At 51.8% G+C, this 27,077-nt stretch overlaps 2 protein-coding genes across 21 annotated transcripts in view; one reads left to right on the top strand and one right to left on the bottom strand.

The window, feature by feature from the left end:
* The window catches only part of PRPF4B (pre-mRNA processing factor 4B), a 34,515-nt gene extending 19,985 nt beyond the window's left edge, over nucleotides 1-14,530 (top strand). For 2 of the 20 annotated variants that reach the window (XM_047797821.1, XM_047797823.1), the window contains exons 8-15: nucleotides 1,148-1,238; nucleotides 1,821-1,968; nucleotides 2,914-3,051; nucleotides 3,946-4,099; nucleotides 6,536-6,650; nucleotides 7,157-7,308; nucleotides 9,106-9,192; nucleotides 10,089-14,530. In XM_047797821.1, the coding sequence (XP_047653777.1) occupies nucleotides 1,148-1,238; nucleotides 1,821-1,968; nucleotides 2,914-3,051; nucleotides 3,946-4,099; nucleotides 6,536-6,650; nucleotides 7,157-7,308; nucleotides 9,106-9,192; nucleotides 10,089-10,292 (1,089 nt within the window). In that variant the 3' untranslated portion in view covers nucleotides 10,293-14,530. Of the gene's footprint in view, nucleotides 1-1,147; nucleotides 1,239-1,820; nucleotides 1,969-2,913; nucleotides 3,052-3,945; nucleotides 4,100-4,248; nucleotides 4,544-6,535; nucleotides 6,651-7,156; nucleotides 7,309-9,105; nucleotides 9,193-10,088 lie in introns of those variants that run through there. The other 18 variants (XR_007137258.1, XR_007137259.1, XR_007137253.1 and 15 more) reach the window with 18 other exon arrangements.
* Nucleotides 14,531-14,788: 258 nt separating this feature from the next.
* FAM217A (family with sequence similarity 217 member A) lies at nucleotides 14,789-23,212 on the bottom strand. The gene is given in 8 exon segments (XM_053743525.1): nucleotides 14,789-14,971; nucleotides 21,122-21,282; nucleotides 21,285-21,392; nucleotides 21,395-21,550; nucleotides 21,553-21,712; nucleotides 21,715-21,913; nucleotides 22,179-22,449; nucleotides 23,149-23,212. Coding segments are annotated over 8 exon segments (1,302 nt in total).
* Nucleotides 23,213-27,077: the final 3,865 nt, after the last annotated feature.

A 27,077-nucleotide genomic window follows, 5' to 3' on the forward strand; every position in this document is an offset into this window, starting at 1 on the left:
GAAACCTAAGGACTTAGAGCCTAATATAATTCATTGAAGAGTTGGGAATGTTATTATATAAGCAATGAGTTATGAAATTCTGGTCCCTTAGAGCCATTTTGTCAGTGGTTTTTCTTTTTCTTTTTGGTGGTGGGGGGGGCTGCACCTGTAATATATGGAAGTTGCCAAACCAGGGGTCAAACCGGAGCTATAGCTGCCTGCCTTGACCACAGCCACAGCCACACCGGATCCAAGCTGCATCTGCAACCTATGCCGCAGCTCACAGCAACACCAGTTCCAGAGTGGGGCCAGGTCTTGAACCTGCATCCTCTTGGAGACTGGTCGGGTTCGTTTCCGCTGAACCACAATAGGAACTCCTGTATCAGTGGTTTTTCTTGAAAAAGTTTTAAAACATACTTAAAAGAATGAGACCATCTTAAATTTAGGAGAACACGAGAAGTACAGGGGGTTTTGGTAAAGGGCGTGGGGGAGGTAAGTGTTTAGCAGGGACATTTAAAATGGCATAGGATAGGTGGTAGTGCAGGGCCCTGGGCCAGCTCCCGGGAAGGGTACATTGCAGCAGGAACACCAGACAAAGGTGGGTTAGGAGAGGCTGAGGGATTGTGAGCCCGTTTAAGTATTGGCTGCCATCACTTGCCCGGAAGACCCTGGAGGACGTGCTGGGCACTGGGGAGAGTGGTGTGTAGTAAAGGCTTTTTCCATCCCCACACAGACTCACCCCGTGCAGCCAGGGACACTGGCCGCGTGGGTGGGAAGAGAAGCGGGCTGTGACGGGGCGGCAGGAGCAATGTGAGCATCTGTAGGAGACAGAGGTGGACACCGAACTCCGTGCCCATTCGTAGTGCTCGTCTTCTTCCTGTTGGCAGCTTTAGAAACTCAGATCAGGTTTTACGCTCTAATTGTATCTTTGGAAGCTTTTGGAAAAAATCTTTTTTTCCCCCCCGAGTGTGGCAGTACCAGAGGCAGTGATAACCACGTCCTAGCTACGTTGCATTTACGCAAGTCAGAGTTCAAGTTGACCTGATTAGGCCTAAAATGTTTTGATCAAATTTTAGCTGGCTTCACCCACTTTTTTCTTTTAAAGCAAGTGCTTTAAATGTCTGCCTAAGCGGGGGGTCAATAGCTCATGTTGCTGCCTTCATTTCAGAGTGCGCGTCTTCGGGCTGCTGGCATTGGAAAAGATTTCAAAGAGAATCCCAATCTCAGGGATAACTGGACTGATGCGGAAGGCTATTACCGTAAGTGCACAGTTCTTAGGCGTTTATGCATGTCCCAGTAGCATAAGGAGGCCTTCACACCTGGGAGAGCTCTCCGTGCCATCACTTCAAGTGTGGCACACCTGGCGCCTGCGTGAACACACCTTGGTTCTAGTAAGCAGCCTGGAAGCATCGTCGATGGAAGTGAGGTTGGACTTGATGTGCACCTGAAGCCTGTGCAGAGGCGCTGTAGCTGTGAGCTCGTCCTCGAGAGAAGGGGTGCTTGTCTTGAACTGAAACCTAGAGGACGGCACACTAGGAACTTGGGGGGTGCCAGGCAGCCGGTGTTTGTCGTGCAGGCTGTGGCTGAAAGCACATGTCTCCCCCTGCTGGACGTCAGGGTCGTCAGCAGAAGTGGCCTGTAATGGTTGGAAGCTGAGGCTTCCGGAACAGTTGGCTTCTCTGTGGTGTCGGGAAGCCAGGCACACAGTGGAGACTGATGGACACGCGTCTTTTAAGTGGCTGCACTGCTCGCTGCCCCTTGATGTGTCGTGCGCCTCTCCTAGTTTTGTTCAGCGCTGTTGGTTGTGGCCGGAACTCCCATTTTTCCGTTGCCCTCCTTAGGTGTGAACATAGGCGAGGTCCTGGATAAGCGCTACAACGTGTACGGCTACACGGGTCAGGGCGTGTTCAGTAACGTGGTGCGTGCCAGGGACAACGCGAGGGCCAACCAGGAGGTGGCCGTGAAGATCATCCGGAACAACGAGCTCATGTAAGTCCGGGGGCGGCACGAGCCTTCGCAGCCCAGGCCTTGACCCATGAGCCTGTGTGGAAGGGGCGGGCCTCGGTCCGGGCGGCAGGCATTGCACTTGGAGGGCTGCAGGGCGGCTCTTTGGACGGGGTGTTTGACTGACACTCCGTGTCACGTGACCTAGAGGCGGCGGGTTCGCAGCTCCGTGCGTTTCCGCACCGACTGCACTGAGGCCACTAGGTGCCGCCTCCCACTAGTCTGGGGGGCGTCCCTGCTGTGAACCGTCACCCACAGGACCAGAGGTGAGAAAGCAGGTGGCACTGATGGGCTGTCCCCGAGCGTGGGGTGGCCTGTGAAAGGTAGAACGGATTTCTCACGTGGTTCCGGGAATTACCTGCATCTTTCGTCTGTCCCCTTTCTCCTTATTAACAAGGAGGTAACTGCCCTGCCTGTGTGCCTTAAGGCCTGCCTGGTCCCTTGCTCCGAGCTGGCCAGAGAGTCAACTTAGCATTGGTTTGAAATCACTAGAAAGAAGTGTTTCGATTTATGCTAAAGTCTTAGGCTTCCCTGCTTAGAAAGTTAATTCTGTTTAGTGGAAACCCCCAGTTTCTGTGTTATAGACACCAACTTTAAAATGTAGCCTGCTGACACATTGTAACTGGAATTTCAGAGGATAGTACAGCAAGACATTTGGAGCTAAAGAAAAGGTGCCAGATCGATTTCCCTTTGAGCAGAGCGGGTTTGTTCCTCCGCGTTTGGATAATTAATTATTTTGGAAATTAACTCCATGGAAACACTGGCTGGTTAAGAGTGAAGTGTCCTGTGACTGTTGGAGTCTTGTCACTCCTTAGCAGCCTGGTTAGTAGCGCCTGCAGTACGCAGGCGGCACCGAGCAAAGGCGTGCTGTGAAGTTGTCCTGAATCCTAGATGTCGTCACTTTCGACCTAAATTTCCTTTTCATTTCAGGCAAAAGACTGGCTTAAAAGAACTAGAATTCTTGAAAAAACTTAACGACGCCGATCCTGATGACAAATTCCACTGTTTGCGACTCTTCAGACACTTTTATCACAAGCAGCATCTCTGTCTTGTGTTTGAGCCTCTGAGGTACAGTGTCAGAACCTGTACATCTGTCTACACTGAAGACTTAGCGGCTTCCTCTCGCCCAGCCTCAGTTTAGATAACTGTGTGGCACATTTTCCAGGAATTGGGTTTGGTTTTCCTAGTGGCTCTGGTTTTTGCTTTTAGCTGTTGGTGTTTACCGTGTCTATTGGTGTTTATTGTTTTTAGCTAGCTTCCTGACGGTCGTTAGCGTGTAGACAGTAGTTGGCTCTGTACCATGAGCCACACTCATCTTGTGGCCTTGAGCTTGACCAAGAGAATCTCAGAATCTCTCGTCCAAGGAAGGATTAAACCAGAATGAAAAGAAATGAGAGTAGTGAAGTTAGGAATATACAGTTTTGATCTTCAAAAGCATGGCTCCGTTGCTTATGCTTTCAGATGTAAGCCAGTTCTCAAATCAGTAGGAATTTGACCACTGCATACCTTCCCATTCTGTGTTTTGGAAATTGTGTAGACACAGCTTCCTATTGCTCTGGTTTCAGTGTAGAATAATCTATCAAGCATGGGGGAGAGAGGTCTTTTGTTTTTTGGTTTTTGGTGGGGTTTTTTTGGCCACACTTGTGGCATATGGCAGTTTCCAGGCCAGGGACTGAATCTGAGCTGCAGCTGCAGCTGCAGCTGCAGCAGTGCTGGGTCCTTAATGCACTGCGCTGTGCCAGGGATCAAACCCACGCCTCTGCAGTGACCTGAGCTGAAGAGTCAGGTTCTTAACCCACTGCGCCATGGCGGGAACTCTGGGGGGAGGTTCTTGAACAGAATATTTTCCTTGTAATTTTATTTTGGACTTGCTTTTTACTGCAGTCTTAAAAATGTTTTTGCCTTTTTAATTTCTATTTTGCATTTTAATCCCTAATTTTGTTTGTTTTTCTTTCCTAAAAGTATGAATTTACGAGAGGTGTTAAAAAAATATGGTAAGGATGTCGGCCTTCATATTAAGGCCGTACGATCCTATAGTCAGCAGTTGTTCTTGGCACTGAAACTCCTTAAAAGATGCAATATCCTCCACGCAGATATCAAGCCAGACAATATCTTGGTAAGTCGGCAGTCGGGCTTCCTGACACTTGGTCCAGCTTCTTACCCGATGTGTGATTACCACTGTATTCTAGAAATGATGTCTTAGAAGAGTAATTCAGTATATTGACTCCCTATTACAAATGATCTTGCCCGTTTTTACTTTTTCAGAAGTTGGGCCATGAAATTTTGCAGTAAAATGTAGAGAGAGGAAGTCAGCTGCTGTCCCAGTTTTTCCCTTTCAGTGGTGGGTTTGAGTTCACACAGCTCCTAGGAGTGCTCTGAGGTGGTGGCGGTGGGCTCGTTGCCGGAAACAGCTGAGCGAAGGCGGCGGTGTTGCCCTTCCGGAGGTGGTGTCCGAGGCCTCTGTTCTGCGCTTTGGTGGACGAGCGAGGGCCGTGCGAGGAGGACTCACTCCGAAGCAGATGCATGGGGTCGGGCGGCAGTGCCCAGAAGGAGGCTCGTCCCTTTGTCCTTCATGCATCAGAAGCTGTGGGGCCTTGTACTGCAGGCTTACCTCTCCCGGTGCGGCCTCTCCCGGCTCCTGGCCTCCAGTGAGGGAGAGCAGGTGTCCCAGCGTTTGCTTTTGAACCCACGTGCCCCTGCCCTCCCCGGCCCTGCACCCTCGTCCCGTCAGAGCCTGGGGCATCTTCACGCTCAGGGGATTCTTGGCTTGTCTGCCAGGAACATAGTCCACCTGTTGAGAAGAAGATGCAGTCTTGTTCAGGTTTGTTTAGGACCCCTTCTCATCAGTAACTTAGTTCCTAGTTCAGATTCCTCTTTTTCTTCTTTTTTTTTTTTTTTTTTTTGCTATCTTAATATTTCCTTCCAGACTCCCGCAGTAAGGAGGCCTTCCAGTTTGTTGTGCTTGGTCCTTGTTTATAATGTGTCACGAGTGTCACAGAACCGGGGGGTGGAAGGGCTGAGAAGCCACCGTGAAACAGTAGACACGGTACCAGTGAGTTGTAGGCAGAGGTAGTTGTGCAGCGAGTGTCTGTGTGACGCCACAGGGGTTGCATAAGACAGTGGCAGCGTCTTAAAAGTGCTTGTTTTTAAAACATGATTTTTGAGCTGATCCTAAACTAGTATAGGTTTTCATGTGTGTGTCAGACAGTTTTTCCTTCTTCCTGAGAAAGGGAAAAATAGACATGAGTGGCCACGTGGAGCTGTTTGTTAATGAAAAGCCAGGGCTTGGAGCCCAGCTGGCAGCCGTCTGAGCCGTGGAAGCACCACGTCCCTCCGGGCACGTGGGACGAAGAGGCCCGGGGTCCCTGCTCCTGCCGAGGCGCTTTCTCCAGCCCCTGTCGTGCAGTTTATAGTTCTGGGGTTTCTCTGCCTACCGAAACTGCGTCCTTAAGCAGCTGGATGCAGCTTATATCACAAAGCATCCGAGGCCTTTCCATTGGAAGGCGCTGGGGTTCCCGGTCCCGGGCGCAGGGGGCCATCGACATGGCCGTTCACGTCGTGCCTGTTGTGAATTCCGAGGGTATCTTCTGTCACGGGCCGGTCGTAACACGGACCTTGACCTGGCCTCACGGTGTCCCAGGAGAGCTGGCCGGGGCCCTTTGCCGCAGGGTCGTGTGTCTCGGGGGTGGGCACGGTAGGCCGAGTTCAAGTCCCAACTCGCATTTGTGTGTGTCTCTCTTGAAGGGGGGAAGGGGACTCTGCACTGTGAATTACCTCACTTGTTAATCCCGACCGTGCTTCCGACTCAGGCGTGGCAGCAGCCCTGGGAGCACCTGCAGCCCTTCCCGGCAGATGCCGCTGTCACTGTGTATGTGGAAGTGTTGGCAGAGGAAAAGAAACACGTGACTAATTCGGTGTTCGTGTTGATGAGTTTTGCCCAATAGAGTTAACATTTTCCTGACTAATACCTTCTTTATAGCTAAGGGATTTCATTTTTTTTTTTTTTAAGTGAGTGCTAAATTTGGGTTGGTCTAGCAGCTTCAGATGAAGAACGTTTTTATTCTGTCTTTATCCACATTCAGTCTGAATCATACGTGTGCTGTCACTGCCGGCGTAATTTTCTGGCAAACAGAAGTTAACTCGAGTCAGTTGTAAGTTCATCTGAGTCTGACCCCTTGTTAACAGACGTCTTCGTATCCCTTTAAAGAGTAACTTCCTTCGTGTTTTCTGGGGTTTTTTAAAGACACAGCTTCAGTGCTTTCTCTTACTAGTCCTCCCTTTTCTAAATAGCACTGGTTAAAATTAAATTGACTAGTTCTTATCCCTGATCTCCTCACTGAAGAAAGTTCTTTCACTGATTATAATCAAATATGTGGTAGCTCTTTCATTCATTAGAAAATTGAGTCACAAAATAATTAGAAAAAGGAATTTAAAAATGAGTGACTTTGCTGTCAGTCTTGGAAATAACTTCTCAAAGCCAATGATTTTTATATGAGAGTTCTATTAATTATTCCTGGCCTGAGTTAAACTTCCGTCATGAAATGTTTTGCAGGTTAATGAATCGAAAACGATCTTGAAGCTCTGCGACTTTGGCTCGGCTTCCCACGTCGCGGATAACGACATAACGCCTTATCTCGTCAGTAGATTTTATCGAGCTCCTGAAATCAGTAAGTGTCTTCGGATGCCCTGTGACCAGGGCCGGGAGGCGGCGAGGGTGGCGTGGGTCCCGGCTGAGCGCCGTGTTCCCGCAGCGCTAAGCAGCTGCCCGCGGTCATTCATGAGGGAGGGGACGGCCCCGAGGTCCCCCTCCCTGCTAGAGGGACACGGCCTGGCGGTGGCGGTGGCGGTGGCGTGGCAGGAGTGGCAAGGCAGAGCTGGGAAGAAGCCCTGCACTTTGCAGGCTGCTCTTGGTCCTTGAGGCCTGCTGGTCACCTTCACGGGCTGCGTGGGCCTCTGGGTTTCGTCCTCCTGCCCCTGGGTCCTCCCCACGCCCTCATCCTTAAAAGGCCTTTCAAGGTTCAGAGGCTCGGCTGAGAAGTAGTGGGAAAGAGCAGAGAGGTGGTGCCGAGGTTAGGAACTCGGAGGCGGGTGTGCAGTCCAGGCGAACTTGATCGCCCCGTGGACGGCAATAGTTGTTTCTGTCGTTGTACCTTGAAACCTGTGTTGTTTTCAGTTATAGGTAAAAGCTATGACTACGGTATAGACATGTGGTCCGTAGGGTGTACCCTGTATGAACTCTATACCGGGAAAATCCTATTTCCTGGCAAAACCAATAACCATATGTTGAAGCTCGCCATGGATCTCAAGGGAAAGATGCCGAATAAGGTAGGAGCTTAGCCTGAGCTTGTTGCCTCCGGGGTCTTAGCAGTGCTTTCTGCTAGACTCCTGTAGGCCAGCTGCTGCCACTCACGTGCCACTCGAGGCTGCGAAACATCCTTTCTTAGCTCTCTCTCGTTCCTGGTGTTCAGACTGGTGGTTCTCATCAGCCGGGAGCTGTCGAGAGGGGGAGAATCCCGTTTCCCTTTTCCTGCCAAAGTCTGTCTTGGTGCTTTTCTCCACCCTCCCGAATGGAGCCAGAGGACAGGGCCTGTAGCTTGGGGTAGACCTAGCCTTGAGGGAGCTGACGCAGCTGCGTCTAAGCACCGCGTAGACTGGCGGTGCCCACCTCTCTGTCCTCTCGCTCCCCTGGAGCAGCCTGGCTGGGAACAGGCGGGGTGACAGGCGATCCAGGGCACAGGGGCCGAGGCGAGGGCGGACTGGTCGTCACAGACTGAACGGGGAGTTGAGGGGAGAGGCTCGCTGGCAGTCCCGGTCCGTTTGTTAAAGGTTGGAAGCTGTTTGGGGAAGGGAGAAGGTACGGAAAAACAGTTTTCTAACCAAAAACTTACGTTAATGCTTCACTCATAATCCCTTTTTGTTTAACAGAAAATCCCAAACTGTAGGCATACATAAAAATGTCTGGGAGTTCCCGTCGTGGCGCAGTGGTTAACGAATCCGACTAGGAACCATGAGGGTGCGAGTTCGATCCCTGGCCTCGCCCAGTGGGTTAAGGATCCGGCGTTGCCGTGAGCTGTGGCGTAGGTTGCAGACGCGTCTCGGATCCGGTGTTGCTGTGGCTCTGGCGTAGGCCGGTGGCTACAGCTCCGATTCGACCCCTAGCCTGGGAACCTCCATATGCCGTGGGAGCGGCCCCAAAGAAATAGCAAAAAGACAAAAACAACAACAACAATAAAAAAAAAAAAAAAGTCTGAAGACCATATCTTAGGCTTTTATGATTCCAGCTTATTTGCTGGATTTCTGAGAGATGTAGAGATTTTTCTCCTTATAGGTCAGAGGCCGTTATGGGTTTTTTAGGTCTTATCCAAATTCTGTTATGTTGGGCTTGTTTAGAGTAAGTTGCCCGGAAGATTAGCCATTTTGACACTTGCTTTAATGAGACCTGACTTGTATCACTTCAGGGCTGTTGGAGCATAGTTTTTAATGTCACTGGGTTCTTAACGGCCCAGGGAACGGCCCTGGTCATCTGTCCCGCCCAAGGACAGATGACTGTGTCCTTGTTTAATCTTCAGTTGTGACTAGTGCAAGTACAGCTTGATGTTGTGATTAGCTTAAGTCATTGCCTGGGAAAACACAGTGTCGTGGGGGGGGGGGGCCTTTTTTGCCTTTTAGGGCCACACCCATGGCACATGGAGGTTCCCAGGCTAGGGGTCTAGTCAGAGCTACAGCTGCCGGCCTCCACCACAGTCACAGCAGCTCGGGATCCAGGCTGCCTCTGCAGCCTACACCACAGCTCACGGCAACGCCAGATCTTTAACCCACGGAGCAAGGCCAGGGATCGACCCCGCATCCTCATGAATCCTGGTCGGGTTCGTTTCCGCTGAGCCGCAGTGGGAACGCCACAATTTCGTGTTATTAGGTAGTTGTAGGTACAGCACTTGTACTAGCTTTTCCGAAGATGTTAGACTCTGAAGAGCAAGGAATCTGAGATCATTTTCCAGGCGGTAAATGAAGCCAGAGAGACTTGAAGCTGCGTCTGTGTGACTTGTTTGTATTAACTGTGCGCGGTAGACCAGACTGTGTCTCGGAGCTCCGAATCCAAGTTTTGTTTTGTTTTCTTCCCAGATGATTCGGAAAGGTGTGTTTAAAGACCAACATTTTGATCAGAACCTCAACTTTATGTACATAGAAGTTGATAAAGTAACAGAGAGGGTGAGTGTCTTCTGGGCGTTGCTACGTGGAGTGATGGTCTTACTGCTAATGAATTGAGTGCTGGGTGGTTCTAGGAGCTGTGAGTATTTTAAACACGACAGACAAGTCCTGCCGCTGTTGGCCAATTGCTAATTAAAACACATCGGGTTGTAGAAAAGATGAAGAAATGTGAAAACGTTTGCCTAGTGGAATGAGCTGATTCTAAGTGTCGTCTGGAGGCCCTTTCCTTGGGTCGCTCTCCTGGTCTGGCCTCCCATCCAGCTTCTGTGCTGCTGCCAGGGCCCTGTTTCCGGAAACGGATCCGCTGGTGTTCCTCTCCCTGCCTAGAAACCCCGGTACCTAGAAGAGAATGGGCTTAACTCCCCAGAAAGACCTTCCTCCCTCCTCGCGACCTTATAGACCCCCCCCCCACCACCAACCCATACACACACCCGGCGGGCCCAGGGCTCCGTGCTCTGTGCCACCGGCCATCCCGACACTTCTTGCCTTTTAAACGTCCCCCTCCCCTAAAAAAAACGTCCTTCCGCCTCGGGCACCACGTGAAGTCCCCGTCGTGCGCGAGCTGTGCCGGCTGAAGCGCGGACGGCGCTGTGGTTGCCCCGCAGCCTCGTGGCGACGCCCTCACAGCTTGTCTCTGCTGCTTCAGAGCAGGGAGAGAAGAGTTCACGCAGCAGGTGCTTGCTGTGACTTACCTGAACTCCTTAACGTACGGTTTGGAATGCTCAGAGAGTCCCCTTCTGCGGTCGTCCTAATCTTTTTACAAAACTGAGCTGCAGAATGACGCTTTAGGAAAACGACTGTAGTTAACGTAGCGTGGGGTTGATCTTTTCAGTGGCGTCTTTGACCTTCTGTAGGTGTCGTGATTTAGAGAAACGCATTTTAAACATTATTTCTAGGAGAAGGTTACTGTCATGAGCACCATTAACCCAACTAAAGACCTGTTGGCCGACCTGATTGGCTGCCAGCGCCTTCCCGAGGACCAGCGTAAAAAAGTGCACCAGCTCAAGGACTTGTTGGACCAGATCCTAATGTTGGACCCTGCTAAGCGGATTAGCATCAACCAGGCCCTGCAGCATGCCTTCATCCAGGAGAAGATTTAAACCAGAGAAGAAGCTCCAAGGGGTTGAGTAATTAAGTACAAAGACTGACGAGATTTCACAGCAGTTTATTAATGTATATAAACTTATAAATATTTCTCCAGCAAATTTGAGAACGCATGATATATTTGAATTAACACCAAGGGTGATATTTCTTTTAGAAGTGTTAGTTGATCTGTTTTGTGTCGGATGTGAAATTCCACTGTAGAACTGTTGTAGTTGCCAAGGCTGCCCAGAGTTTCAGTGCGAATGTCAAGGGTTGCAGGTCACAGCAGAGACGGAAGCATCGGTTACAAACGAGGGCTAGTGCTGGGTGGTTGATTTATTTTGGCAAACTTGGCTTCATTGTGGTCTTCGGAGAAAAAGGCCGGCATAAATGCTGTTTATATTCACATTTCCCTAGGTGTGTGTGTGCAGGCCACAGCGGCATGCCCTGGGTGTAGTCAGTGCCGAAAGGGGCCTGTTCCTTCTTGAGCCTGCCTGCAGGGACGGTCTCCTCTTTTAAAGCAGGTTGCGTACAGCATTCAGTACACTGAAGGTAAGCTGAACCATCCGCCTCCCGGTGTCTGCAGATGTTAGTTTATTGGAACAATTTGACAAAGGAGGGATGTTCTTAGCTTTGTGGCGGATTCCCTGCATGTGTGATAACTGATCTTGTTTCTTTTCTGGCATCGCACCTGTGGCATAGTTACAATTTCTGTTCTGTCATCACATTTAAAATTTGAAGAGTATGCGCTTGATGGATGGAGCGCCTTCAGTGTACTGTTTCTTATGACCTTTAATTTTTCTAGATCAACTTGCTATAGACTTTATATACATTTTGTTAAACACAGCTCCTAGTGACCTGGAAACGGGCGTACTTTCATTTACTGATAACAAATGTTGAGGCCTGATTCTGGAAGTCCTCCTATTTAAAGTTAGATAGGCCACGTAATGAATTTTAACTATTTGTATGTCGTTTTGAAAGTGTACTGCTTTGTGGTAAAAGCGTTTCCGTTTGTTCATTTTCACTTCTTGTGATCATGTTGTCTTTCAATACAGGCGTAAACCTCCCACTCTTGAACAAAGCAGCTGCTTTTTAAAAGCGGTAATTGCTTCTTTACCTTCTCCTTCTTTTGTAAATGAAACTGTCCTTTAAGAATGTGACTTGAAAGTGTCGTCCGTTTGCCTAAAACAGTTGGCACGCGCTCACTGTAAAGTGGAGATGGTTCTACTGCATGTGACGTGCACCATGCAGGTTTCTGTGTGTTCTCAGTCCGCACCACTAGAGAATAAAGGCTTTTGTGAACAAGGCATTTGTAGCCATTTCTAAAAGTGTTGTCTTCAGTGCTGGCGAGTCAGGTAACCGTACCTGTAGTGCGAGGCGACCTCTCGCTGCTTCCTTTGAGCCTGACGGAAGGAACTGTCCCTTAAAGACCTAGCTCCGCCCCGGGCTCAGCGCCTCAGGGCAGGTTGGGATCCCGACCGAGCCCTCAAAGCATCCTCCCGAGATAGCGGCAGCTCGCAGTGTAGTGAGGTAACGCCTGTAGGTTGCGGGGTGCGACTCAGGGTGTAACTAATGTTTCTGCTATTTTCTCACTCTTCCTCCTGATGGTGCGGAAAGAGGAGAAGGAGAACGGGGCACAGGCCACTCACCGCCTCTCCAGGGTCTGATTTGCTGAGACACCAGCTTCACCTTCCTAACAAGGTTATTTCCGACAGCATGTGTAGATAAACGTTTAGCAACAATGTAAAGCCAAGTCATGTAAATCAGGGTGGTTTTGCAACACAGAGGAAGTAGTGTTTTTAACGTGGTAGAGGCGAATTTTCAGAAATGTATGGCATCGGTTCTCTTTGGGTGGTAAAATTAGTGCTTGGCTCCCTGAGGAATGTGGAAACAAGCAGCCTTGGGGGGTTTACCTGATCTTTTGAAATTGTAAATGGGATTTTTCTATTCACCCAGGCACCTAATTACAACAGGCATGCACATTTTGGTGCATTCAAGAATGGAAAATCAGAATAGCAGCATTCTTCTGGTGGGTTTTGCTCCATTTAAAGACATGAACTGCAGCCAGGAAGGTGACAGACGCTATCAGAAGCCAGCTTTGAGTCTGGACCCCGTCTGCTCGCTCGTGGTTTAGACCTAAAGCAAAGGCCAGGCAGTGAGGCCTCGTAAATGAGGCTCGGAGGCGCAGCTCTCCTGCCGGAGTGAGACGGCAGCGAGGCCCCCACCATGACTCACCTTGCTGAGAATATGCTGCATTCGGGCCAGGCTTTTGTAGTTACTTTTCACTCAAAGTAGTTAACATTTGGATGTTTCTGGTGCTTTTCATGGCTTCATTTTGTAGACTTATTTTAAGTAAGTTAACTTCCAGTAGAAACAGTTCATCTTATGCCTTCAAAACTGTTACATGTTCTTTAAAAAACAAAGTTGCTTGTTACTTGTTCTTTGTGTTTTAGGTGCAGCTCAGTGGAAGATGATGCCACCAGAAGACATGAGCTAAGGTTTCTGTCCCATAAAAGATTAAAAAAAAAAAAAAAGAAAGAAAAAAAAAAGAGAAAACTCCTCCATTTAATTTGCGTCCAGTTTTTTGTTTTGCAGCCTTTGTGATTGGGTGTGTTCATGTCTGGTACTCAGTGGTGGCACTGTGTCCATTGTGAAATGCTTGTTCCGTCATCTGCCGCCTGCCTCCCTCCCCACCCTCCCTCCCCTCCAGTGAGGATAGCGGCCACATCTAGCGAGGTGGGCGACGTGGGCGGGGAGGTGCCCCACCGCACGGGGTGTCCAGACAGCTCCCCGGGCGTGTTAGAAAACCAGCTGCCCCCGAAGAGCTTCCGTCAGAAAGCCGCCCCACCCCCCCCATGCGGGGTGTCACCTCTCCTCGCCCAGCGCCCTCCCAAGGCCGGGGCCTGGGCTCCTGGAGCCCCACTCAGCTCCTGCGGTGCCCCCAGCTCGCCCCAAGTCTGTCCGCGGCCAGGGCTCAGCAGTGGTCTCGAAACAGACCAGACGTCCAGAGCCACTGTCGGTTTCCCATCTTAAGGGAGTGAGGCGGCAGCCTGCGGCTCTTCTCCCCCGAACACGGCATTCCCAGACGATCTATTTGATAGGAAGCCCGGAAGCAGCCTCTCTCCACGCCCCCACGATTGTTGTAGAGTGTTGGGCCCTGTGTTAGGTCGGGGCCAGGGGCCCGGCTGAGCAGCCCTCGGCAGATGTGCGGTTCTCAAATACAGTTCTCGTGATGCTGGCTCTGTGACACTTGAGGGCAAAAACGTGCCAGTGAGTGTGAGCCTTCGGGGGCCCCCGAGTCCTGGGGTGCAGTTCTCGCTGCGACTGGGGAGTACCTCTCACGGGTCTCAGACCCCACCTCTGGGTAGACCTCCCCTCAAAGGTTGTCAGAAATGAGGCTGGAGTTGCAGAGTTTTGAAGGGAGGGGGTGGCTCCCAGCATTTGTATTTAATAGCATCTTGTCCTTTATCCCCAGCACCTGTTTCATTCCTTCTGCTGCTTTTTTCAAAATAATTTTGCTTTCTTTTTTTTTTTTTTTTTTGCCTTTATAATTACCACTTTCTTTTCCTAAAACACTCAGGACATGCTCACAATACAAACGTTGTGTGTGTGGTGTGTGGTGGAGGCGGTGAAACATAGAGTCCTCAGATCGTTGCTTTGCGTTCTTCCTGCTCCACGTTCCCTGTGCTCTGGCCGTCATTTGTCGCGGACCTCAAGCTGCTGGCAAGGGGAGTCACGTACCTTCAGACGTAGGCCAAGCCGTTAAGGAAGCCCCTTTCAAATACTGAGATAGGAAAGAAGCCAGATGATCAAATATGTAGCACTTCATGTCAGCCTGAGAGCTTTGCAAACTGGGCTTCATAAAGTTTCTTTCCTAGTAACTTAGTTCAAGCGTATATTCAACATGAATTATCTTTTTTTGAGGTGAAATGTCCCCCTTATAGAAATGTTCACTGAAGATTCGTTTGTGTTTTTTACATGTCAGTGTATGCTAAGTTGACTTTTAAAAAAAGTTTTCCAGTTCCTTTGATGGATATCAGCATGACATCTTTAATTTTTCTTCTCCTGTGTGTAGGGTAAGGGACTCTTCTTCTGAAGAATCTTTCCATTTAGTGATCAAGATATGGAAGCTGATCTCTGAAAATACTCTTGTGTGTCCTAATTGTTCCAGTATCATTCAAATTGTAACTTGCACTTCAGTAGCAGTGTTTCTTACTGACTAGGAAAACTTAATAAAATATGTTTCTCGTTTCTATACTGCCTCCTGGCTTTTTCATTGCTCAAGTTGGGTATTTTTCCATTTCAATTAAAAAGTTTCTTACTCAATCTTCATAGATGTGCTTTGAACACTATTTTCTGCTCAAATATGTTTGGGAACTGCCGGGTGAAAAACAGGTGAGCCTTGGGGACCAAGTCATGCACCCGTCCTCGTTTGTTTGTTTGTTTGTTTTTTGTCTTTTTGCCACTTCTTGGGCCGCCCCCACGGCATCGGGAGATTCCCCCAGCCTCATTTCTAATCCAGCAGGAGCAGAGGGTATTGTGCTCGCGCCTGGTGACTGGAGCACAAGAGGGATTCCCCGCCCCCAGGGCCGTGGCTAAATGCCCGATGCAGGTGTCGCCATACCCTGGTGGCGGTGGGGCGCTCCTCCCTGGCTGCCCGCTCTTCACTGTCTCCGAAGGAGAGGGCCTCCTCCGCCTTTGGGGGGGGGGGCACCCTTAGCTCGTGCAGGGAGGCCCCAGGGGAGGGACGGCCAGAGGGGCTGTGCAGCGAGCCTGCAGCCCAGCCGGAGCTCCCGCCCCGGAGCGGCCAGGTCGGGAGAGTCTGGCCCTGTCGTGGTCTTGGGAGCCGCGGGCTGCGTGGCAGGGGCTCCGGGTCCCTTCCTGTGGAAGCCCCGCGTCGACAGCCTGGCCCCGGATCGGGAGCCGCGTGTTCCTCTGTCCGAGGCCACCGCGAGGCTGGGATCCCCCGCGATCAGGGCCAGGGGTGAGCGGCTGCGTTGGCGGGAGGACAACTCGGACGAGGAAGCCCTTTCCGAGAGCTTCTCCGAGAGGAGGCTCGCGGGACAGCGCCTTCGTTCAGACCAAGACGGAGCCAGGAAGAAAGCCCCAGTACCAGACTCATGGGGATCCAGGGGCAAGCCAAGGAGCCAGATGAAAGTTTCCCGTCGTGGCTCAGGGGTTCCTGAACCCGACCAGCACCCATAAGGATGTGGGTCTGATCCCCTGCCTCGCTCAGTGGGTTAAGAATTTGGTCTTGTGGCCGAGGTGTAGACCGGCAGCTGCAGCGACGCTTAACCCCCTAGCCTGGGAACCTCTGCATGCCACAGGTGAGACCATAAAAAGAAAAAAAAAATTTTTTTTTGTCTTTTGGCCATTTCTTGGGCTGCCCCCGTGGCATATGGAGGTTCCCAGGCTAGGGGTCTAACCAGAGCTGTAGTCACCGACCTACGCCAGAGCCACAGCAACGCAGGATCCGAGCCGCATCTGGAACCTGCACCATAGCTCACGGCAACGCCGGATCGTCAACCCACTGAGCAAGGGCAGGGACCGAACCCGCAACCTCATGGTTCCTACTCGGATTCGTTAACCGACGGGATTCATTCATCACGACGGGAGCTCCCAGAAAAAAAATTTGTATAAGATAAAAATAGGAAACACTTGCAAAAAGTGGTGAAAGGTGACTTCCAACAGGCCTGGAAAACGGCGGGTCTTTTGCTCTCATTATAAACCTCCACCCCCCCACTTCCTCCCCCGGCCCAGTTGGTCTGTATGGGCTGTCTTACCCCCGACCTCCAAGGTGAACCTAAGCTTCCTGTACTCACCACTTCCGGCCTCATTTTTTGTTGTTTGTTTTATTTTGGTTTTTGGTTGTGCTTGGAAGTGGAAGTTCCTGAGCCAGAGGTTGAACCCTCGCCACAGCAGCAACCCAAGCCGCTGCAATGACAGGGGTGGAACCTCAACCCACTGAGCCACCAGGGAACTCCCTGGCCTCGATTTTTAGGCCCTCAGTTTAACCAGATAAAAGGATCTGAGCAACCGCATTTTTACCAAGTGATCATGTTAAAATTACTAGTCCCGGGAGTTCCCATCGTGACTCACTGCTAACGAACCCGACTAGCATCCGTGAGGCCTCGGGTTTGATCCCTGGCCTCGCTCGGTGGGTTAAAGGGATCTGGCATTGTCCTGAGTTGTGGTGTAGATTGCAGAGGTGGCTTGGATCCCAAGTTGCTGGGCTGTGGCGTAGGCTGTCAGCCGCAGCTCTGACTTAACCCCTAGCCTGGGAAATTCCATATGCCACGGCCCCCCAAAAATAAAAAAATAAATTCCTGTCCCTTTACCTCATAATTGAAATCGGCAACTCTGCTGATACAATTTTCACATAACTACATCTAAAGCAATTGGGACTCAATTGAAAACCATATGGTAGGTGTTTTGGCTTTTTTCTTTTTTTTTTTTTCTCTTTCTGGTCTAACGGCATCCTAAACAAAGTAGCCTTTATTATGTTTCCAATAAGAAGTTTGCTGTGACCCATCTCCTCTGAGACAGTAAAGCCCAGAGGGGGCCTCACCCCTCTCAGGAGCCCCGCAGGCCTTCAGTGCAGGATGCGCTTCCCGGAGCCCCTGGCAGACACAGCTCCCCAACTCGTGCTCCCCCGTCTTCCTCCAAATCAGGGTCTCTGTTCCTCACTCCACCCCGTGTCCCTGGTGCCGGGCACATGCCTCCTAAGAAGTGGGACACCGAAGGTGTTTTGTGAGCTGTCACTCCGGTGCCAGCTGACCCATTGCCACTTAACCCAGCGTCAGCTGACCCAGTGCCAGCTGACCCGGCGCTGGCTGACCCAGTGCCAAGGCAGCCACCCCACTCATCTCTCCTCCCGTGTACCATTTTCCCTGGCAGATCCTGAATTTGCCAGGCACTTCATTCACTTAATCCTACATCATTACGGGAGATAAAAGGGATCTACTCACAAATAGGAGAGTAAAGAGCTGAGATAAGGAAGTTGCCCGAGGCGTTGGTGGCAGAGCCTGGTGTGGACACAGGCTGTGGAGCCCGCATCACAGCCTCCTGCAGAGAAAGCCCGCTCCTTAGTCACAGGCCCTGAAGGGTGACTACCAGGGGCCGGGCGGTGGAGGGGATCTGGCCGTGATCAAGTGCATGTTCCTTGGGGAAGGATTCACACGTAAAAGATCATTTTGGCTGCACAGGTGCGGGCCTAACATCACCGCAGCTGAAGGAGGAATGAGGGGCAAAAGGCTGGTACGAAGGGCCGGGACTCAGAGTGAGAAGACACTGGTGGAGGAAGCTGGATGGTTGCAGGCTGGAGGTGAGAGGGCGTGATGCCCACCTTGGTACCAGCATCTATGAAAGGAGGTTATTCGTTTGGGCGAAGGACACCAGTTCTATGGGATTCAGGTCACAGTCTGTGACAGGAACGGATCCTCAGCGGTTAAGTTTATTTTTCATCGCTGTCGCTATTGTTCCAGAACTTTGAGGTTAATCTAAAAAGCCAAGCATGTTGTTTGACTCCTGCCTCTAAGAGCTGTTTGAGGGAGTCCCCATCGTGGCTCAGCGGTAACGAACCCGACTAGCATCCATGAGGACTCGGGCTCAATCCCCGGCTTCGCTCAGTGGGTTAAGGATCCTGCATTGCCATGAGCTGTGTGTAGGTCACAGGGGCGGCTCAGATCTGGCATTGCTGTGGCTGTGGTGTAGGCTGGCAGGTGCAGCTCCGATTCAGCCCCTAGCCTGGGACCCTCCATATGCTGCAGGTGCGACATAAATAAATAAAAAAAATAAAAATTTAAAAATAATAACAACGACTTGAACCTTATTCTTTTAGGAGCACTAGAATAGAGGAAGCAAGCTACAGTTGCCTCTTCATCATCTGCTTGAACTGTCCTTCCACTCACCTCCCCCGTCCCGAACTCGAACATTCCATCCTATCTGGGGGTGACACACAAAAACTTAATACCGCCTGCTTTCCTTGGGAGGGGGCAGAGTTCAGGTGTGGAGAGAAGCCTTTTCCCTTTTTTCTTTGGGTAACGTTTGAAGTTAAGGAGAACTAATTTGGGAGTTCCCGCAGTGGCGCAAGGGCGTCGATGGTGTCTCTGTAGTGCCAGGGACGCAGGTTCGACTCCCAGCCCAGCCCATCGCAGTGGGTTAAGGATGCGGCATTAACACAGCTTTGGCTTAGGTCGCAACTCTGGCTCGGATTCCATCCCCGGGCCCAGGAATTCCACGTGCCACGGAATGGCCAAAAAAGCAAAAAAACCAAAACGGATTTGAATTCACCAACCATCCACTAAAACCAAAGCCCACTACCCTCCAGGACATCCCGCCTCTGAGGCACGCGTGTTTCTCAAGTGTGTTCCGAGAGCCACTTGCGGTAGAGTCCCCTGGCGTCCTGTTTGGGCCTGCGCCCTGAGTCCCTTCCCACAGGCCTTAGGAGAACCCAGGACTCCACTCTTCTGTTTGCATCTCGGATTCTCAGGTGCAGGAAAGCGTGTCGGTCACAGTTTCCTCTTTTTACCAGTTAACGAGTCAAACTTAGGTGTCTGTTTCAACCAAGCAGAGTTAAGACTTCCAGCAACAAAGAGCCTTGGGAAAAAAGCCCACTAACAGGCTGCCCGTGGACAGTGATCTTCTCCCATTCCCCCCCACTTTTTCTTTTTCTGCTTTTTAGGGCCACACCCGCGGCGTATGGAGGTTCTCCGGTTAGGGGTCTAATCGGAGCCACAGCTGCCGGCCTGCGCCACAGCCACAGCAAACTCCTTAACCCACTGAGCGAGGGCAGGGATCGAACCTGCAGCCTCACGGTTCCTAGTCGGATTCGTTTCGGCTGCGCCAAGACGGGAACTCCCCCATTTTCCTTTAAAATCCTGAAACCATTAGATCTGCGGGAAGGGGTTTGCTTCATGCCTCGCCCCAGGCCCCGAAGGGAATCCATCTTGCTTTCATTTCTATGACAAAGGACACAGGGAAGGGAAAATGTCTAAGGATTCATGGGCAGACAGAGGGGGCCTTGTCTGTTAATTTTACAAAACAGCAACTTCTTTAGCTTTTCATGGCCAAGCAATACCCAAAGATGAGGTCAAAATGACAGTCAAAGGGAGTTCCCGTTGTGGCTCAGTGGTTAACGAATCTGACTAGGAACCATGAGGTTATAGGTTCGATCCCTGGCCTTGCTCCGTGGGTTAAGGATCCGGCGTTGCTGTGAGCTGTGGTGTAGGTTGCAGACACGGCTTGGATCCCGAGTTGCTGTGGCCCTGGGGTAGGCCAGTGGCCACAGCTCCGATTCGACCCCTAGCCCGGGAACCTCCATATGCTGTGGGAGCGGCCTTAGAAATGGCAAAAAGACAAAAAAAAAAAAAAAAAAGGAAAGACAGTCAAAGGAGATCTATGGAGATGGGAAGGGGAAAAAAAAGACAACAGGGGGGAAAACTAAAAAAAAAAAAAAATCACTGAGAAAAGACAAATATCATATGAAATATATCTTATTATAGGTAGAACCTTAAAAAAAAGATACAAATGAATTTATTAACAAAACAGAAACAGAAAACGAATTTATGGCTACCAAAGAGGAACAGTGGGGAAGGATAAGTTAGGAATTTGGGATTAAGATATACACACTACTCTCCGTAAAACAGCAGACCAACAAGGGCCTGCTGTCTAGCCCGGGGAACTGTGCGCAATGTCTTGTCAAAACCAATATTGGAAAGGCGTCTAGAGCAGAGTATATATATGTGTGTTCTTGTATATATGTATATACAAGTTCAAGCCCACAGAACGGAGTCTCTTTTCGGTACCCCTGAAACTAACACAACATTATCGGTCGACTATACTTCAATTTAAAACCCACCGCCCCTTGCGCCTGTACAACAGAACAGAATAAAAGAATACCTGTACTAGCAGTAAGTCTAGTACACCGTTTATTGATGATGGAATTACACTGGAAAACCACCCCAACCAAAGAACCATCTAGAATAGAAGAGTCACCTAAGTGAAACATTCCTTTGAAACATAACACATGAGAGCCTCAAACGTGTCATCAGGGAAGCCCTTGGTTTGTGTGGAGACATCTCAGCTGAGACGCTCACAGGTTCCACGCCATGGCCCATCCAAGGACGTGTGTGTGCACGCTTAATGTGTGTATGTCAGAATGAGGAACCAGATTTCAGCAGCTCCTTGGACTAGATGTGCTCACGTTAAGATGCAGGAAAGGGAAGAGCTCCTTTGGATCAACAGGCGGGCCCTTTACCCGTGGCTACCAACAAAGGCGAAAAACAGTTTAGCTTCTGCGTATGGAATGGTCTGTTCGGGAGCTCCCATCCTGGCTCAGTGGTTAACAAATCCGACTAGGAACCATGAGGTTGCGGGTTCCATCCCTGCCCTGGCTCCAGTTTCTTTCTTTTTTAAAAGAAGATTATTTAAAACAAAAGCTGGTAAGTAGTATGAGGACAAATGCAGACGTCATATTACTAAAAAAAAAATTAACCAAATAATGTGAAATGTGAAATTCTAGACAAGACTGGAAAAATATAAAAGATTTTGAAAAATACATATGGGTGTGTTAGGAATGGATCAATGAGGGAAGAAAATAAATAAGAATAAGGTGGGAGTTCCCATCGGGGCGCAGCGGACACGAATCCGACTAGGAACCATGAGGTTGCGGGTTCGATCCCTGGCCTCACTCAGTAGGTAAAGAATCTGGCGTTGCTGTGGCTGTGGTGTAGGCCGGCAGCCACAGCTCCGATTGGTCCCCTAGCCTGGGAACCTCCATATGCCGCAGGAGCGGCCCAAGAAACAGCAAAAAGACAAAAAAAAAAAAAAAGCGTCTGTTCAGTACCCTGTTTTTTCAGTAAAGTTTCTTTTTGGTCCTTGGCCCCTTAATTTCTTCCCTCTGATTTTCAGCGAACGACAGGTGTATAGGTGAAACTGCTGTAGGCGACTTCGGTGGCAGCCATCCGGTGGCGACCGGTTCAACCAGCAACCGAGGGGCCTGCACGGAGCCGGCCTGCCTGCGCGCTCTTGGCGTGGACTCAGAGTGCAGCTTTTGGGATTCTTAACGTCATCACCAGCGGCAACCACCGGTTTTGTAGTCGATGAGTTTTCAGAGGCGGTCTAGACGCCCACTGGTATTTGTCAGCGCCACGCCAATTCCACTTGGAAGCATTGTGCTCCAGCGTTCAGGAACCAGCATTGTTTCTCCTTTTTTCGTGACTTTTATCCCAAGTTGCCTGGAGACGCAAAGCGTCAGAGGGGTTGGGCCGTCTCGTTTGGGTTCGGCTCTGGAGGCAGAGGGCCACTGGGTGGCTACGGGAGTACAGACGGCAGGCTGTGCTCTCAGCCTTTCTTTCTGAATGGCCATCTACTGCGGTTGGTCCATCGCCAGTAAACGAGGTATCAAACGCTCCAGAGCACACTTTGCTGGAGAGCCCCTGTCACTTTCCAGCCCTCGGGCTCTGGGAGGGTGAATCTGTGCAAGTCCAGGGTATTGCATGGAGAGGGAAGAAAATCCAGATACGGAAATACTCCACTTGGTTCTTCTGGAAAAGTGTCTTCAGCTCTTTCTATCGTTTCTGGCTGTAAGTTCAGGTCCATCTTTTGAAAAGAGCTGAGTTGCGTCCTTTGCGGTTTCGTCGTCTTCTTTTTTTTTTGCTATTTCTTGGGCCGCTCCTGTGGCATATGGAGATTCCCAGGCTAGGGGTCTAATGGGAGCCGTAGCCACCAGCCTACGCCAGAGCCACAGCAACGTGGGATCCGAGCCGTGTCTGCAACCTGCACCACAGCTCATGGCAACGCCGGATCGTTAACCCACTGAGCAAGGGCAGGGACCGAACCCTCAACCTCATGGTTCCCAGTTGGATTCGTTAACCACTGCGCCACGACAGGAACTCCAGGTTTTGTCTTCTGACAAGTTCCTTTTGTCTGTTAGATATTCTTTCACTCGGCTCTTTCCAGACTTCACATCCCCTTTGGAGCAGTGAAAAAGTTCACCACTGCTGTTGTCATCAGTGGAGCAGAAATGAACCGGAGGCTCAGTCCTGTCTCTTAAAAAGTGTCCATCCGCACAGGGCCAGCAGGGACGTCCCGGCTGCACCTGCACCTGCACCTGCCGTCCAGGCTGAGTGGCAGCCTGCTCCCCAAAAGCCCGGTCCCCACTGCCGCCGGCAGCTGCCACACCTCACGGGCAATGCTGGATACTCCCAGGCTGGTGTCACTGTTTCTTCTCCCCATCGCTCTTCTCGAGGGTGTGGACAGGCACACGGAGGGTTAAAGGGGAGCTCGAAGTGTAGCTCCCCATCCAAAAGAGGTTAAGAAAATGCTTGGAGAGTAAGAGAGGGGCAGGGCAGGCTGGGCCAAAACAGGAAATTAACTGGAAACAGGGCTCAGGGCAGACAAAGAAAGAGGGGCCCCCAAAAAGAATTCAGAGCATCTAAGTGACAGAAGACTGGGAAATTAAGGTCTGAGTGAGTAAAGAGATGTTACCGGCTAGGAAGATAAGATAAATGCAAATGAGAAAAAAATAAGGTGAATTATCTGGAACTTTATTAAACAGACTCATGGACTCTGTTTTAATCACTGAAGACAGATGCTCCATTTGAAAGCAGGGTGACACTGAGGCCCAAGCAGAGCAGACACCCCCACAGGCTTCAGAGACCCCAAAGGCCCTCTCTTTCCCACCACCAGCAATCACGGTTTGAAGGTCCAGAACTGTTTAAGGTAGGAGCATCAGGGAACTATAAGAAAACGAGGGAAGCAATCTTTAAGGCGCTGAGTAAGTGGATTAAGGCACTCATTAAGGTATGGCTATCCGGAAAAAATGCTAAACTAAAGCCACCGCAGTAATCAATATATTTGCTGGTCGTTTACGATCGTCTCCTAGAGGGAAAGGTGGATCCGGAAAAAAGAGCGTGTGGCTCAAGAAGTTCGGCATCGGTAAGTATGGATCCACCGGCTCCACGCCGGGCACGGGGTGGAAGGACCAGGACCGAGGCCGCGTCGCGGGCGGGCTGCCTGGGTCACGGGGGTGCGCCCTGCGCGAGGCCCGCCCGCAGCGCGCGAGCCCGGCCTCTGTGACCCGGCCGGGGAGCGGGTGTCCGGCTGGGGCAGGTGGGGCCGGCCGCCTCTTACCGCTCTGCCCCGCTGGCCACCGGCTCGTCCCCCCCGGAGTCTTGGCGAGCGCTGCCGCCGCGAGGTGCCGGCCGCTCCGCGGCCAGAGCCTCCGCCGCGGGCGGCCAGCCGGGAGGACAGAGGGCAGCGAGCGCCGGGCACCCCTGGGCGGGGCTCCGCGCCCGGACCGCCCACCTGGCCTCGGCCCCGCCCAGAGCCTCGCGCCAGACCCCGCCCCCGGCCCTCGACCCCAGCTCCGGCGCTGGATCCCGACCCCCGACTCCGCCCCTGACCTTGACCCCAACTGTGGCCCCCCGGCCCCGCCCCTGACCCCGCCCCTGGCCTAGCGCCCGGCTCCGACCCAGGTCCCACCGCCCCCGACTCTGCCCCGGAGCTAGACCCCAACCTCTGCCCTGGGGCCCGACCCTGGCCCCAACCCGTCTCCCAATCGGGACCGCGACCCCCAACTCCACCCGCAACCTTTACCCTAACCCCGGCGCCTCCCACGACTTTGACCTCGCGCCCTCCCCGACCTGGAGCCAGACCTCGCTCCCCACCTCGGCCCGCCCTCCGACCTAGGCCCGGACCCTGTCTCGGGATTCCGCCCCCGCCCCGCCCCCCCCCAGCCGGGCCCCTCCCCCGCCCCCAGGCCTGCACGCGCGCGGGTTCAGATCCAGCCACAGCTCCCCCTCCTCCCCTTCCCTCCCCCTTCCCCCCTCTCCCGCCTCTCCCCTTCCCCGCCTCTCCCCTTCCCCTCTCCCTTCCTTCCCTTTCCCCCCTCCCCCACCCCTCCCCTCCCCTCCCCTTTCCCCCTCCCCTCCCCTCCCCTTTCCCCCTCCCCTCCCCCACCCCTCCTATTCCCCCTTCTTCCCTCCCCTTCCCCCCTCTCCTCCCTGCCACCCCGGGGACCGCGCGGGCCAGCGTGGGCCGTTCTGTCCACGCTTCTAGCGAGCATTGTCTACAGAACTGACGAGGAAGAAGGAAGGTGTCCCCGCTGAGCGCAGGCCCACCTCCGGGCGGGTCCTGATTAGTCCCGATTAGGTTATAAAGCTTCGGCATCTGAGAAGAAACATTTGGCTCCTTTGCGGGAGGACTAATAATGCCTTGTGTGGGTGTAAGACCCAGCTCGGGACGCCACCCCCGAAGTGTCTCTTTAAGCGTCTACAGCACCGGTCCTTAACTTCTGGGGAAGGGCTCCTGGGCTCCTGGCAGCGTCTTTGCAGGAAAACGCACAGATAAGCAGATGATGACGCCGTCGCCAGGGTTCTCGCTCCTCTGATCCCGGCCCCGCCCCCAGCCCCGACGTCCCCAGGCGTCTCCCACGGTCCCATTCTCGCTCTACCTTGACTCCACTTTAAAAAAGCCCCAAGGGTGTTCCCGTCGTGGCGCAGTGGTTAACGAATCCGACTAGGAACCACGAGGTTGCGGGTTCGGTCCCTGCCCTTGCTCAGTGGGTTAACGATTCGGCATTGCCATGAGCTGTGGTGTAGGTTTGCAGACGCGGCTCGGATCCCACGTTGCTGTGGCTCTGGCGTAGGCCGGTGGCTACAGCTCCAATTAGACCCCTAACCTGGGAACCTCCATATGCCAGGAGAGCGGCCCAAAGAAATAGCCAAAAGACAAAAAAAAAAAAAAAAGGCCTCAAGCAGTGCTCTTTGAAATTATAAATATTCAAAATAAAATCGGGGGTGAAACGCACAAAAATAAAGTCCTTCCCCGCCCCCCTACTCTGTGCCGTAATCCCCAGTCTTTCCTCCCTGTGTCCCTCCTCCTCTTGTTTGCGTCTTTGTTGTCAGTCTCTTCCCAGTGGGTGTAAAAGTCCAGGAGGCCGGGCATTGCCTCTAGTTCATCGCTGGGTCCCCATCACTTTAAAATTGTGCTGGGAGATCCCTCGGGGCTCAGCGGAAACGAATCTGACTAGTATCCATGAGGACTCAGTGGGTTAAGGATCCCGTGTTGCTGTGGCTGTGGCGTAGGCCAGGGGCTACAGCTCGGATTCAAGCCCTAGCCTGGGAACCTCCCTATGCCCCAGATGAGGCCCTGAAACAAACAAATTAAAAAACAAAACAAACTGTGTTGAGGAGTTCCTGTGGTGACTCAGCAGGTTAGGGACCCATCATTGTCTCTGTGAGGATGTGGGTTTGCTCCCCCGCCTCACTCAGTGGATTAAGGATCTGGCATTGCCACCAGGTGCAGTGCAGGTCACGGATGCGACTCAGATCTGGCGTTGCTGTGACTGTGGGGTAGGACAGCACCTGCAGCTCTGATCTGACCCTTGCCTGGCAGCTTCCATATACTGCAGGCATGGCCATTAAAAACAAATAAAAGAACTGTGCCGGGCAGGAAGCAGAAGCCCAGTGAATACAGGAGAGGGAGCCCAAGACTAACCGAGGCCCCCATTCCCGTCCAGACCGGCTTCCACACAGCGTGTCTAAAACACACGCCTGCCCCAATGTACCCCGCGTGCTTGAAGAGCAAGGTCCCCGATCTGTGGCCGGGCTGGGACGGCCTGTTCATCTCTCCGATGATGCCACCTCGTGTCAAACGTCAGGCCTTTTGTAGTTTTCTTCAACTCTCTCTCTCCGGAACATCCATCCTTCCTGCTTGCCTCCTTTTGATCCCTTTTTGTTCTTCTTCCTTTTTTTATGGCCGCCCCGCGGCACATGGAGTCCCGGCCCAGGGATCAGACCCAAGCCATCGCTGTGACCTATGTCGCAGCTTCGGCGATGCTGGATCCTTAACCCACGGTGCCGGGCTGGGGATGGAACCTTCGTCCCGGTGCTCCTAGGATGGCCTCCTGGGAACGCCGATCCCTCCTTCCTTTTATCAGCCTAAGTCCTGCACATAGAGAGCTAGCTCGCGCATCATCTTCCCTAAAGATCAAACTGCTTCCTCCTCCAAGACCCCTATTTTGGGTTACGTTGTAATGGTTGTTTGCGATTCCTCACTCACATTATAATTATCCAACAATATCTCACTCGCTGTCTTTTCAACACCTTGAAGGCAAGACCTGGCCTCCTTTTACCGACCGAAGTGCCTGGCATATAGTAGGCGCGCAATAAATGTTTGAATTACTTGCTCCCCAAATAACACTTCCTAAACTGCATGGTGTGGTTACGGTGTCAGCTGACTGCTGAGCATTTCATGTGGCTTAATCGATTTCACACTCGACTCCCCAGTGAGGATGGTGCTACTAGTTATTCCTATTTGATAAGCGAGTAACCTGAGCATTAACTCTATTAAGTAGGAGTTCCCATTGTGGGAACTTTGAGGTTGTGGGTTTGATCTCTGGCCTCGCTCAGTGGGTGAAGGATCTGGTGTAGCCATGAGCTGTGGTGTAGATCGCAGACGCAGCTCAGATCCTGCGTTGCTGTGGCTGTGGCTGTGGTGCAGGCCGGTGGCTGTAGCTCTGATTCGACCCCTGACCTGGGAACCTCCATATGCCGCAGGTGCAGCCCTAAAAAAAAGCAAAAAACCCCCAAAACTCTATTAAGTAAATTTTCCCAACTTACGATTACTTGAAAAATAGCGAAGTGGGTAATTGTGGGGTCCCTGTGTTCTCAGCTAATATGTCCTACAACCCTATCTGGGTGGGAAAGATTTTTCCTGGTCTCTGGCTGGGAGACGGAAATGACGCATGTGTGTACAAGTGTGTGTGTACAAGTATGTGTGTGCGTGTGCAGTGCGTG

This window comes from Phacochoerus africanus, chromosome 9 (assembly GCF_016906955.1).
Source record: "Phacochoerus africanus isolate WHEZ1 chromosome 9, ROS_Pafr_v1, whole genome shotgun sequence".
NCBI lineage: Eukaryota > Metazoa > Chordata > Mammalia > Artiodactyla > Suidae > Phacochoerus > Phacochoerus africanus.